Below are 15306 nucleotides of genomic sequence, written 5' to 3' on the forward strand. Positions count from 1 at the left end.
ATTAAAGGTGTGAATGGTGATTTGTGGTTTGTATCTGGACCTGATAATAATATTCAATTTTATAAGATACAATGAATAAAGACATTTACATACAGGGGGCGGATGCTCCTTGATCAAATTCTGGTTGGGGTTAAGAAAAACACAAGATATTTATGATTTTATACAAATTTAATATTTATGTTAGGATTGTGTAACAAGATAAGATTCATCTTGTATATCTTGAGGTAAATCTAATAAATCATAAACTTTATAAAATATATCTTTATCATGTAGACATCCAGTTTTATCTACATCATTAAACACTGACGTTAAGTTAACTATTAAATCTTCTATTTCATCTTTTGTTCTTAAAGCTGTTTTATTTCTTGTCATTCGAACTGCTTCTGCCTAGAAACAAAAATTATTGGTTGTAACACAGATGTTGTTGATTCAATTATAGTTTTAGTTGCACAAGAGTTATTCCTCTTTCTTCTACCCATGAAAAGGAAATGGAACCCAATTTCAAATGAAATGGACATCCAGGTCATTTTGGTACTGAGAATGTTTTAATTCTACATGTAAATTAATTTTTTTCTCCAAAACATGCTAGATCAAACCAAATACAATTTCTATTTAAAATTTGAAAGCTCCACAGCTTGCAATAATATGGAGAGTACATGTTTTCCATAAAGATTGTGTTCTGTTATTGTGTTCCCCAATCACTAAATGCCACTTAAAGATTACATAAAATTCCCCAGCTATATATTATTTAGCATAAAAACAAGAGAAAAATTCTTATATTCAGCCCCTGTCTGTTGAATCACCTCATTCAGTGATTTTCAAAGTTACATGGTCACAATACTGTTAATCTTGAAGTATACTGTGAAGTAATGTGGTTTATGACCATGGACACTACACTATATAAGCATTTACAATCAATGTTATGATGGGTTACTTTCATAAGCATATTGAATATAATTGACCCAAGAACGGATACAACGGACATCCAACCAAAAATGTTGTTCTTACCTTAAGATAATTAATAACTTTAAGTGGTCTGGATTGAGGTAATGTAAGTTGTTGTATATTATTAGTAGTAGATAATACCGTTAATATCTCACATAAATCTCTAACACTATAGGTAGGTATATAATTAGCTATTTCTATTAATTCACAGCTAAATTCTTCACTCTCTTTATCTACAAACACAAATAAATACAGCTTCATAATGTATTAGACAAGAGCCCAAGGAAACAGATGGAATATAGTACATAAATACCATACATATGTACAATATGTGAATCCCTTTACAATAATATAACAGATAAATTTTTAGCCTAAAGGTCAAGTTGAATACAAAACATAAACTTGACACATGGAAACATCAAAGCATCTGCTTTAACCTAGCAGCAAGTGGTCTCAGGAACCGTAAGCGTATCCTGCCTTGTACATGACACATTTTATAGCCATCAGAAATAACCTGGCTTAACCCTTTAACCCTTACATTACTGTAGTATACAAAAACTGTTACCTCGCTTCCTGTATAAGTTTTATTACAGATGAAATGATTCCATTTATATGTAATAAATATACTTATCAATTGGTACAAAACTTAATGGGCGTCACTGGGCAATTGAATAAAAGAGGATATATTTGACAGATATAGTGGATAAAATATGACATGTGAAAGATGTTTTACTTACTTGTATAACACTTGAGTTTAAAACCATTATTTACTATATGTTTATTAGAAATAGTAATATACTGATCATGAGATGTTTCTTCTGATGCCAGATTTTTCAGAAGTTTCCAGGAATTATCACCACCAACTAATCTAAAAAGTAATGGGATATTTTTTCCTCTATTTTCTTAATACAAAGGTTAATGTTACCACTGTTACTTATGTCATCTTGAGACTTTAATACATATAAATAATGAGCAATATTTACTGTGGTTATTTGTACTGTAGGCTTTCATTAAAAAAAAACCCAACAAAAATGTTCACAGCAATGAAGTGGGTATTTATTCATCAAGACTCTGAAGAATTAAAAGTTATTTTGCTTTTACCTAATCATGAATTGTAAAACTAAAATGAGCATGGCACAATATTTCTGCTTTAAAAAAACCAGTCAAGTTTACCTTGAATCTAAACGTAAAGGATTTTCCAATGGTTGTGTTGAACAACAATAATCTTTCATGAGACGCTGATGTATGATCACTTCTGTCATTCTGTGTGGATTGCCTAGAAACAGTTTATAACCATGGCAACAAGCCCACATACCATTTGATTTTAAGCAGCCAATCACCTTCCAGTTAACATCTGGCTGACTTTGACTGAATCAATAACCATGGGTGAACAAAATTAAAGACAAAATTTAAATAAAATTTAAGTATAAAAATAGGTTGCCAGGCCATAACTCTAGGCGTTATTAACAAAAATTATTGAAATTTAGGCTTTTTTGTTTTACTAATTTAAATAATGCATACAAATTTCATAAAAAAGCGGCTGATAAATTTTGTTGTTAAGTAGAGTGTCCCAAGGTTATATAAAAAGAAACAAGGGTGATAACTCTAGAAGTAATTAACAGAAGTTGTTGAAATTAGATATGCTTCTTCGTTTTACTAAGAAAATAATGCATATAAATTTGATACAGATCACTTTAATTATTCGAGTGGTTACATGTAAAAGGGAAACAAGAGTGACTACTCTAGATGCAATTTACGGAAACTGTACAAATAGGTTTGCATTACCCACTCTTCACAATATAACTCATTCAAAAAGAAATCTTCAAGATATCTGATATTTGTGAATTATATCCACCATAACACCCTGCTGTATATTGAGACTTAGTGCCATTCCTTTTTGAGGATATTACTGTGAGATGTATTGATTATTATGTCCCTGTATTGTTTATAAGATAACTAGAAAATACTAATAAATCAGGTCTATCTATACAAACCTATGTAAAAATCCAGTTTTATATTTGTTACGTAGTTTAGATAAAGAGAAGGGTATATCCTTCACAGGTAAACCAGGTCTATATTTCTTGGGTTTTTTCATGGTTGATAGAAGACGTTCACTGATAGGAGTAACCTGTAGATAAATTGAAACAACTGGAACTATGGCTACATATTTCAAATAGCAGAATGTTACAATACATGTAACTATGGAATATATCTTCAAAAGAATGTTTTAAAGGCAATCAAACTAAAAGTTCTATGCCTGGTGTCACACCACGGGGCATCCACCATTTCCTCTATTGCGCATGCATTGTTTACATAAGACGTTGTTGCATTAACTGGTTTAGGCAGAATGGTGCCTTTTACTCACTTTATATACCAATTTACAATAAATAGAAGATATTTTGATCTACATACACTTCAAACACCTTTATTTATTTTTCTAATACTTCAAAAAAATGTTTGGAATTTAATTTGCAGATGGATAAAAGTTAATATTGCAAGTACATTAAGCTGCACCGATGTCATCCCTCTCAGTGATTGTAGCTGTCTAGATTCACCGCTGATCAGTGAATCTTTATCTTTATATTTTTTCTTCCTTTAGAAAAATAATGTCATTTTTAATGATATCAATAAACCATGACACACAGCATCAAAAGATTATCATCAAGAGAACTTCATTTACTGATGTTTCTTACCTCTGATTTCCTCTTACCAACAACAGTAAAGGGCTTGGGTTTATTCCCAGATGCTTTGTGGATATATTTACGTCGTTCTTCTGATGGTAAATTATCCCATAAATCCTGGATAATCTGTGTGACATCATCAAACAATGCATCAGGATTATCTTGTACCACTGGATTAAAGCAAATAAAACAAATGATTAAAGTACTCAAAATAAATACATCTTACAACAAATCATTCATTTTATGGTTATTAAACTGAGAGGGTGGGTAGAGGGGATGACAAACAAGGGAGGAAACTATATATACTATTCAAAAAAAGTAGGGGATATTTGATTTTTAAGTGTTATTAAAGTCACCTAATGAAACTGACGAAGAAACAAATGACAAAATGAAATGAAGTTCACATTCATCGATTTATTCCAAATGATCGTTAGACTAAGTAAGGCACAGACTGACCATTATAAGGGTAAAATGATACCAGGGGTCAAACAGCAAAGTTACCACAGCATCACAACCAAGTCAGTAACGGGTAAATCCTCCTCTGTTTGCCAAACAAGCATTGATCCGACGTGGCATACTCCTAATGAGACGTCTAAGGTCATTTTGGTCCAGATTGTCCCATTCCTGTTGCAACGCAGCAGCAAGTTCTTGGACATTGGCAGGACGTTGTTGACGTTGACGTAACCTCTGTCCAAGCATGTCCCAGACATGCTCGATAGGGGAGAGGTCGGGACTCAGTGCTGGCCAAGGTAATGTGGTGATGTTCTGTTGTTGGAGGTAACCTGTAACGATCCTGGCCCTGTGACATCTTGCGTTGTCATCCTGGAAGATGAAACGGCGGCCATGACGTCGTGCGAACGGCACAACATGGACTGCCAAGATGTTGTCCCGGTAGTACTGGCCTGTAACACGCCCTGCAACAACATGTAAAGCCGTTCTTCCAGCAACAGTGATGCCTCCCCACACCATAACAGAACCGCCCCCAAATCGATCATGTCTGATGACGTTAACGTCTTGGAAGCGCTCGTTTCGACGACGCCACACCCTCCTACGTCTGTCCAAAAAATCAACAGTGAACCTTGACTCATCTGAAAACATCACATTGCTCCAGCGTCGATTATCCCAGTGTTGACGATCCCTACACCAACGACGTCTTGCCTGAATGTGATGATCTCTCAAACAAGGGATCACGCGAGGACGTCGGGCGCGAAGGTGACCCCTATGCAGTCGATTCCGAATCGTCTGGCCACTCACTCTCACACCAGTGTCTGTTTGAAGACCAGCGCTGATCTGATTTGCTGTGATGACACGATTTCTCAAGGCCAAGGTACGGATAAATCGATCCTGGGCTTGAGTTGTCGCCCTTGGTCGACCTGAGCGTGGTCTGTCCTGTACAGATTGTGTATCACGGTATCTGGACCATAGCCTGCTTATGACAGACTGAGAAACATTCATCGTCCGCGCCACAACCGCCTGTGTTGTGCCGATCTGTAGCATGCCAAGGGCACGTAACCTTTCATTTTGGGTAAGCCGACGCATATCAAAATTTGTTTTCTGGTCACTAAAACAATTAAACTGATGTTTCCACCCTGGAATTCAATGCCACAATGACTGTAACATTCAAAGTCAGAGTCGTGCAAATCTTGGGTTGGACCCCCATGATGATCCCAAGCATCACCTGCATTCCATGCGGTAGCTATTGGTGCGTTTGGGCGTCACATGTAACTGGAAATGTTTCTTCGTAGTCATTTGCATATTTTAGTATTATGCCCCCAAAATCAAATATCCCCTACTTTTTTTGAATAGTATATAATGAAAGTACTACTCTGATTGATTATCACATGACCTAGGATTTCAATCTGATTAAAATACAGATCTATATTTCGTTTCGTTTTTTTATACTTTCGATGGCCTACACTACATGAAGATCTGACAAGTTATAGCGATAGGTCACGTCAGGGGTCAAAAGACCGACATATGACCTATGACGTCAGACATTTGATTAACCAATCAGCATTGATGTTACTAGTGGATTACCCACAGTTCCAGGCAAAAAAGGTCAAACACTCGATTCGACAGACCATTTGATTGGCTGACCCCTCATTTGAAGCAGAACACGAGTTAAATAACAAGTCTTCCAGATCCAAGTGTAGTAAGGACAAGTAAAACGAAATTTTGAACTATAAAAACGAAACAAAATTGGATCTCTGTTTTAATCAGATTGCTAGGATTTGGACAAAGATTTTTAAGTTGGCGGGTTGACAAGATTCTATGACAGAACCAAGGCAGTAACTCTATTAGTAATTATCATAAATTGAAAAACTTGCAAAAATCGAAAGCAAAAACATACTCAATAAATAAATAAATCATCAAAATCGATTGGCTGCCTTGTACCACTATCTTAACCATGCATATAAATTTCTAGAGTATTCACATGTTTCCAGGGGAATACTTGAATGAACGTTCCGGAATTAAATTCTCTCAATTCCGAAAATAGTGGCAATCTAGTGAAAAGGAGAATTTCGGAGTACAACGCATGCATGTGCCAACTGCATGAAAAATATCTCAACCAATCATAGCAGTTGAAACATATTTGTTACTTAAAATACGTCACGATTCTACTCACACCACATCAGCTGTTGTGACTGGCAGAACTGTGATAGGAATGAATTCCGTATCACTTGATTGCAATTCTGTCAATTCGGCGGGACGTTCCGGACTGACTATCGAGCACCCCCTAGAACATCAACAAAGGGAAATAGCTCTAGAAGTACTTAATGGAAATATTTGAAGTTTGATAGGGTTCTGTGTCTCACTAATAATGCATTAACAGATAGGGTGATAAAACATTTACAAAATTCTAGAAAAGTCTTATCAAAGGGAACAACTCTGAAAGCTATAATTAGAACTTACTGAAATTCAATACGAATCATTGCTGCCCTGATGTAAACAACATATAGCATTCGATTATCAATGTAATCTGTTGAGTGTTTACAATAAATTCCAGACGACTGATGGACAGGCAGGAGTGACGATAATATTTGACAACATTTCAATGTGGGCGCATAAAAAACAATACCATTTACCTTGAGATCTGACATCTTTCATGTACAGATCAAAGGATGTTTGAGGTCTTTTCATTGGCTGGTTTTCTATGATGTCATACATTGTTGTTTGGCCAATGGCAATATTCTGTAAATGAAATGATAAACCATGACATTGATTTTGTAAATGATAATATTCTCTAAATGATAGTAGTTTATAAAATATAGTATTCAGTGTTTTTAACTTATAAGAAGCAGCAAATTGTATTTCAAATTCTGTTCTTAAGAAATGAAATGCAATGGGGTTTTACGTCCTACTGTTATGCACCGACTGGGCTAATGAAGACGGGTATACGCCATACATTGTGCTATGAGGGCCTACTCTTATATCGAATTCCAACAAACAACTATACATTGTTCCCTGCCAGGCCCTTCATCATGCGCCACTGACAAAGGTAAACCACGTTGGAAAATCCTGATGAACTTTCTCGTCCAACGCAGGGATTGAACCACGGCACCTCATAATGTCATAATATAGGTTAAATACCATCTACAATCAAAAGTACTTTTATTAAAGACATTCTACTTCAAACATTATTCAAATTGATAAATTTTAACATAATTATGGCCATTTAATTTCTAAGATGGTTTGTGTAGATTTCACACATCATTCTTATGAGTCTTATAGCCACATAATAATTCAGCTGTCTTTTTCGTAGTACTGTAGTCCTGTAGCACTAGTCCAGCCCAAAGTTGTTTTTATATTTCAACTTATATTTAAGTAGTATGTTCTTTTAACTTGTAAGACATATTGTGAACAATCTTGCTTAATCTGCCTTTAATTTCTAAGATGGTTTGTGTAGATTTCACACATCATTCTTATGAGTCTTATAGCCACATAATAATTCAGCTGTCTTTTTCGTAGTACTGTAGTCCTGTAGCACTAGTCCAGCCCAAAGTTGTTTTTATATTTCAACTTATATTTAAGTAGTATGTTCTTTTAACTTGTAAGACATATTGTGAACAATCTTGCTTAATCTGCCTTTAATATTTCTTATTATAATAATATCTTAATTACAAAATAGTGCCAAAATTGCTTAATCTATTAAAAGAATAAAAGAACTTACCCGATTCATGACAGGTCTAGGTTTTTTCTCTGGTGGTGCTGTATTTTGGGATGGTGATAAAGGTCGTTTACCAGGGGTATGATTTGACCCTGGAGGAAGGAGAGTCACAGGCTAAAAAAACAAGTAGCATCACATTAATGATTAGAAATTTCAACCTTTTGAGATTTCCTCTTTGTCTCCCAATATGGTAACTACAGACAACAAAGCAAAACACTAATAAAACAACCAGCAGCAAAGTCATCCCTGATAGCCCCAAGATGAATTTCAACAAGCTTTATAAAAAAAATCGCCGAAAGTCAATAAGTAACATGTAACTCCAAACTTTATTATTCTAATATTTACAGGTCTTCTTAATTCTGAATAATCTCTGAGAATTTGAAAACATCTATTAAAAACTCTGATGTGGATGGAATACAATATACATAATCTTCAATGTAGGTGTACAAAGTTTATTACAAGGACAAAACAGACCAGAAAGGAATTAGAATTATCAAATTAATCCTGGGATGAAATCTCTAAGACCTATAGAAAGATTTTGGTACCTGAATTATTTTTCCAGTAACACTGCAACCTCTACCTTTTATCCATTTATCATCATCTATATCTTCTACTCTTGTTGATGTTTGTTGACCAGGTGTCTGATGATTAGTGTTTGTTGGTGGCTGTTGACCAGGGTTGGATGCCATCTGCAGACCAGGTTTTGTTGCAATCTGTTGTCCACGATTTGTTGGTGTCTGAGTTGGTAAAATTTCGTCCAATAAATCATCAGTTATATCAAACATGCCCACTACAAGTGATGGTTCGGTAATGTCCAGAGCACAATCATCTGTACTCATTGATGTTTTGATTTGTTTGTTTGTTAAAACATCAAGATCTACAGGGCTAATGTCATTCGAGATTGTGTTCTCTTGTTTATTAATATCACTCAATGAGTCTAGATCTGAATAATTCTCTATGTTTTCCGTACCCAGTAAACTATTTTCTGGACCATTATCAGCTACATTCTTATTATTTAACCTTGTAAAGTTGCTTTTATTTATATCACATGTTGAAGTAATTTTAAGTTCTTCTGCATCTTCAAAAGTATCATCAAAGTCAAGAGAAGTGATTAAATCCTGACATGTTTCAGTGGTGGAGATACCTGGTTCATCATTATTATCAGCTATACAATAAATAAAATATTTCAAATAAAAGCATAGTTCTAATAAAATTATTTAACAGCATGCTAGTACTTTGGTTATTTAATACAAAATAAGCATTGAAAGAGTAAACAGCAAATATTAAACTTCAGATCATACACATTAGAAAGTAGACTAGCAAAATACCATGTTGGTCCTTAATTAAATGAAATGAAATGGGGTTTAACGTTGTATTGTTCTGCACCGAACTGGGCTAATGAAGACAGGCATACACTATACAGTGTGCTATGAGGTAAATTTTGCCCGAACAGCGGCACTACGACCTAGTCATGTTTCGAATTCCAACTGTCAAGGCATCTTTTATGTGCATGCCAATGTGTACACAGGACCTCGGTTTTTCACCCCATCCGAACGACTAGACAGCTGTCCTTGTCAGGGATGGTCCTAAAATGATTAAATTCAATCAATCGTAACACAGGCTATGGCCATCATCAAACAATAAAGCCATATAGGTCTTCTGTATCCTTGGGAAGAGGATTTAACTCAAGCAACGGATAGTCACATCTCTCTCTGGCTTATAAAATACATCAAAGAACATGTGGTTTATTTAAAAATCATTCCAGACCCTATTGCCTTGAAGACTAATAAAAAACAACAAAATGAAATAGAATTTCAGTTTAATCATTTTAATCAAATCGCTTACTTGTATTTATAGAAACCTCCAGATCTAAATGTTTATTTACATCAAGATTTGATTGGTCTATCATTTTATCTGCCTGCCTTTCAAACTGAATAAGATTATCTTGAGCTTCTTTATTTCGTTCTTCTACAACCATATCCGGGGCTTTCTGTTCATTTTGTCTTTTCCAATATGGCTGGTCATCTAAAGGGCCATACATGTACTCTAACATTTTTTCAGTCAATTTTTTGCAGACATCCTGAAAAATACAAAGAAAGCAAATATGAATTCTTAATTTATTGACCCGATAGAGGTAAATTCTGATTTTTTCAAGCCAAAGGTAAAAGAAGTGAGATTTAATGATTATATACATTTGATATCTATTTCCAAGAGACAGAAATTAGTTTTTATATGCATGCTATTTAACTAGGATGAAAATGTGATATATTTCATCACTTCACTGGTATACAGGGATCTTTGTCATTGGCGGGAACTGAACAACCTAAATAAAACTAACAAAAGCTGATATCTAACTGGTCAACATCTTCACAGTCAAAAAGAACGGTTTTGTTAGTCAGCCAGCAGTCGATTATGTTATTTTAACTGCCATACTCACCATATCTTGTATATAGACTTTCGATTTATTAGGATCTAGATTAACATCTAATTTATCTGCTGGTAGGTTTATACTTATATAATATACAGGATATCTGTTGGTATCACATGCATGACAATTACTGTAATACTGTTTGACCAACTGTAATAAATAGATATAATATAATAGAGATGGGACATAGGATAACTACTAGTATCACACACATGACATGACAATTACTGTAATAATATTTGACCAACTGTAATAAATAGATATAATATAACAGATATTGGACATAGGATAGCTACTGGTATCACACATGACATGACAATTACTGTAATACTATTTGACTAGTTGTAATAAATAGATATAATATATAATGATGATAAATCTCATTTGAGAGCTACACATTAATCTTGCAATCCTAAACTAACAACATCAGACCACAAGATTTATCAGGATTGAGTACTTACTAACTGAGCCCATTGTACACATCTGAATTTAACTACCAACATTTTAATATGGCCTAAATTGTATTATTCCATATAATTGTGTCATGTATTGTTAATAAATGCTGTTTAAACTATTTATCTGACAGTACCTTGTCTATTTCTGGTATTGTAACATATCTATTATTAACAGATACTATACTTCTATCATTACTAGATCTACTGCAAATCATTATATCACTTCCAGGTTTAGGTAAATAACCACTTATTTTTACCTGAAGAAAAGAATAACAAAAGTTTAAAATCATGCAACCGAAGATTTGTTGAATTTCATACCATAATAATTGTGACATTTTATATCTACTACAAATTAAAGATGGTTAAAAAGAGTTGACTATAGTGTTATATCCAAATTTAGGTCTGTGATTGAACAACAACAAATTTAGGTTGTCTACCCTGTAAAATATATAAAATCAGTTTTTAAGATCACATTAAGCACATCTCTAAATCCCTCCCAAACTGACAGATATAGTTTGATAAGATGATTATAAGTGGTCCTGTATAACTATTTATCTCCAGATACCATTGTCTAAAAAAGTTATACTTCTAGGGTCAGCTAGAAAGAGAGTCTAATTTAAATAATACTAACATTATTTTTCATTTTATTTTCGATTGTTCACTCCCCTACGAGCATAGTCTCAGATTTGTTCATTTATATACAAATTGTGATTGGTTGACACTAAATTTAAAGACCAATTAACACCCTTGACAATGAAAATTCCACAAAATGCTTAGAATGAAAACCCCAAAGAACCAATAGAAGATATTACTACATTACAAACATAACTAGTGTCTTGAAAATTTGGTTGACTGTACTCCCCAGACTCAGATGGCACACCAAACTTGATGTTTCCTCCACCTTAGCCAGACCCATTTCTGTTCAAATTCCTGGACACACCCCTGCACTTGTTGGTTCCTCATGGGAGGTCAGTTTTATATATACCTGTGTATCAGAATCAGATTCCTCTTTTAGATCCAGCAATGAAGACACTGAATGACCTAAAATATTCAAGATGGCTGACTTTGTGTCTGGTAAAGATGTCTTCTGAACAATCATTTCCTTGTTATGTCGTAAAGTTATTCTAATTTCTGGTTTAATGATGCTGTAGGCTTTTAATAAATCTTCAATTTTCTTTAATTCTGTTTTTTTCTTTTTTACAGTGTTGTGATACTGTTTTCTCACTGGTAGATTTTTGAATAAATTCATAACACCAATAGTTGTACCTTTAAATAATATAGTGCATTTTTTTCAGAGAGTATTCTTTAAATATGATCAAACTGAGACCCATTACACAAAGCATATCTTTGGCTTACGTACACATATTGAACATTTGTGACTAGCTCAGCTCAAGCTAAATGAGACACAAGGGTAAAAAAATCAAAAGACATCAATTTAAAATCTGTATTCATTAACTTCAAAATTGATATATGACATGCATTGATCATAGAAAATGGTTGAGATATTAAGCTTTCAAGTTAGTATCACATCACAATAGTCATTTTTAGGAAAATAACTGACAATTATGAAAACAAACAAAGCAAGCCTCTATAGCAACACAAACAACAATTTATGTGAATTTCAGGTAAGTTTTCGCCTTTGCATGTTGGGAAAATAAGAAAGTTTATTTTGAAAACAAATATGATGGAAATGTAATAATTTATATGTACATGTACATGGAGAGGTGATGAGTTTATATACCTTGGCCTAAATGTGACGGTTTACTGTTCTTGACCTTGCCTTCGTTTGTTAAACTATAACAAATACTAATATCATCTTCTTTAGTTTTAGTCGTCACAGTGACTTCTGCTACAGAACACAGTGATGCTAAAATAAAATACCAGTACATCGATGTATATAAGTATGAAATTATGAATAGGGGATAGCAGAGCTCAAGCAAATATTCGAACATTCAAATGGAATATTTTCCCCGAACAGAAACTGAAAAGCTTCTGACTGGATCGGATTAGATTGGGACTGTACAGCGCAGTGGACGCTTACGGCCAGCCCTTGGATCCATAAACTTTTTTTGAATTGTCTGTCTGTTTGTGTTTGTGCACTTACAATTTTAAATATGATTGCATCATAATCTGAACTGAAATAGATGACCATCAAAGTACATCATCCCATCAAGAGCTGTTTCTAATTATTGTTCATCCAAATGCAATTACATTCCATTAATTATATAATATACACATGTTTAATTATACTAAACATTTGGCTGTTTAATTATTTGAAGGATTTCGCTGTTTAATTATTTGAAGGATTTCGCTGTTTAATTACAAAATGCGGGAATAAATCATTTTCATAATAATATTACCTAATGCTTCTCCTCTAAAGCCATATGTGTTCAAATTCTGTAGATCTGAATGTGTTGTTATTTTTGATGTGTAATGTCTTTGACCAACAAATGGTACATCATGAACGTTGATACCAAGTCCATTATCTTTAACCTCTATTTTATCTAAACCATAATTATCCTGCAACACATATAACCATTTAAAAAGATTTAAATGCATGTAAAGTACCCTACACAATATGTCAGATTTTAGGGGCTATTATATATATATATAGCACTGTATTAGCAGTGAGGAGATTGGTAGTTTGGCACTGTACTTGCCTTGATCCTGCTATTTTTTCATAAAAGATTTTTTTTATCAATGTATTTAGAAAATAGGAATGCCTGTAGACTTGATGGACCGGATGGAGCTTATGTGTTAGTTTCGCCCCACTTGCCCCACAATGATAGATGAATACATCTCTCGCGAGTGGCAAATCAACTGCGGTCTGATCCCACTGTAAACAAAACCATTTTTTCGGTTATTAATTACTTCCTTGAAAACCTACCAACTTGACATCCACAACAGTTGCTTCAGCATCAAATGAATTCTCTATAAGTTCTTTTACAACGCTGTATACGGATGTTATTACTTGCGTACTGCCAATTAAACGAATTGTAGAAGCTGGTAAAGCAGTCAAATTAGATTTTCCCTCCATCTTGAATACGGTCGCGGTTAGCAGGACAGATTGTATAATGTACACCAACGTTTAAAGCTACCGCGAAAGTATCATGCCCTTATTCAGAGTTCTTTCCCTTGTATTGAAATATCATATAATGTCAAATTTCAACATCTTACTGATTGTCACTAAACACCGTCTGCAAATTAAAAGGAATAATATTAAAAAAAATAAATAAGTAAAAAACTAAAAAGCCCAAAAGAATAACATCAAGCAGATACCAAAAGAATCCTCTATATTATTTATTACTATTTTATATTCTTTCGATACAAAGCTAAATTGTAACAATGAATGATTGCAAGATTCTCGTATTTAATGATCGCCACCATCAAATTGAATGTCCCATCCTTATTCACAGTTATTTCCCTTGTATTGAAATACCGCATGAAATTGTCACTAGATTTTTATGTTTAAAAAAAAGGAAAATATAAACTATGTCAAAATGAAAGTTTGTCTATTTTATTTATCATGGGTGCTAGTGTTATTATTTTAAGGACATAAACAGTAAAGTCATGGGATCTCCGCCACCAGCACCCTTCTAGCTCCGCCCACGCGAATATGCCACTGCATATAACGTATCTTTGCTTTTATACATATTCTTTTGTATTATTAATTAAATGGAATACAAGAGTGGGTGTGCGTAAATATTAAGTTCTTTGTTTGAAAAATGAATCACAACTTAATTAAAAGTAAGAGTGTAAATACAAAATACATTCATAGATTTTTAAATCTGTATTTTTAATGGATTGACCGACATATATCGACACCAAAGAGATTATTTTATATAACAAAAGTGAGATACAGCTAACAATGGAACTTTCAGATTTTAATTGAAATCGTTATAAATAGACTGATATTTTAAATTAATAAGAGTAAGATCTAAAAATAACCTGCTATAGATATAATTTTATTTTTTATAAACAATATTCTTATTCAGTAAATATCTGGCTATTCCTATGTATAACCCCTCTCTCTAATTTGTTTTTTTTTTTAAAAAAAAACAAAACAATATACATGTATACGTATAGGTCTATCAATGTGCGCCCATTACTAGATTACTAGAAATGAACTGAAATGGGGGGAATTTTCCCACATACATCAGCGCAATGGCCTACTCTTATTTCGAGCTCCAACAGTCAGGGCTTCTTTTACGTGTTCGACAATTTTTTGTGTGCCATCCGAACGACTAGACACTGTTCCTTGTAAGGCCCCGCGTACTGCACCGCTGGCAATTGATCCCGGGAGCATACGTTAGCCAGATCCTAACTCACTCAGCCACCGCGGGTCCACCTAAATAGCGAGCTAGCGCCTTACTCACTGAGCACACCCACTACGTCTTACCATTGTGGAAATCTATGTTGCTGTTGATTATAATATACTTCTTGTTATCCTGTCCTTCAATAAAGGAGAGTCGGACTGTTTAGTAGTTTACATGGCTGATAAATACTGTATTGTTGTACTTAATTCTAGATAAACCCCCAATGAATTGCCTGAATTTTGGAGGATGTGACCCGTGCTATTTATTAAATAAAACATGTCGAAGTGTTGCAATTACGGGGTTTCACTGGGAT

At 34.0% G+C, this 15306-nt stretch overlaps 1 protein-coding gene across 2 annotated transcripts; it reads right to left on the bottom strand.

The window, feature by feature from the left end:
• Positions 1-144: 144 nt before the first annotated feature.
• LOC126832125 (PMS1 protein homolog 1) lies at positions 145-13724 on the bottom strand. 2 transcript variants are annotated; one of them, XM_050562833.2, is made up of 16 exons: positions 13565-13724; positions 13038-13197; positions 12419-12544; positions 11663-11943; positions 10812-10934; positions 10232-10372; positions 9640-9874; positions 8340-8959; positions 7798-7908; positions 6713-6818; positions 3639-3796; positions 2940-3073; positions 2119-2313; positions 1683-1813; positions 1009-1178; positions 145-387 (listed from the first exon to the last, which is right to left on the bottom strand). In XM_050562833.2, the coding sequence occupies exons 1-16, from the start codon at positions 13712-13714 to the stop codon at positions 181-183; spliced, it is 3048 nt and encodes a 1015-aa protein (XP_050418790.1). In that variant the 5' UTR covers positions 13715-13724; the 3' UTR covers positions 145-180. The 2 variants fall into 2 exon arrangements, with proteins under 2 accessions (XP_050418790.1, XP_055959436.1); XM_056103461.1 differs by lacking the exons at positions 145-387; positions 1009-1178; positions 1683-1813; ... (7 more) ...; positions 10232-10372; positions 10812-10934 and having other exon boundaries at positions 10941-11943.
• Between the last annotated feature and the right edge of the window lie 1582 nt (positions 13725-15306).

The sequence above is a fragment of the Patella vulgata genome, chromosome 9 (genome assembly GCF_932274485.2).
Source record: "Patella vulgata chromosome 9, xgPatVulg1.2, whole genome shotgun sequence".
Classification (NCBI taxonomy): Eukaryota; Metazoa; Mollusca; class Gastropoda; family Patellidae; genus Patella; species Patella vulgata.

Excerpts from the sequence above, each read along its gene's own strand:
- LOC126832125 (XM_050562833.2), bottom strand. The coding sequence starts at position 13,714 with ATGGAGGGAAAATCTAATTTGACTGCTTTACCAGCTTCTACAATTCGT. Across the intron at positions 11,944-12,418 it reads ACCGTCACATTTAGGCCAAG|GTACAACTATTGGTGTTATG; the intron begins GTATATAAACTC and ends TATTATTTAAAG. Across the intron at positions 3,797-6,712 it reads GAAAGATGTCAGATCTCAAG|TGGTACAAGATAATCCTGAT; the intron begins GTAAATGGTATT and ends GCTTTAATCCAG.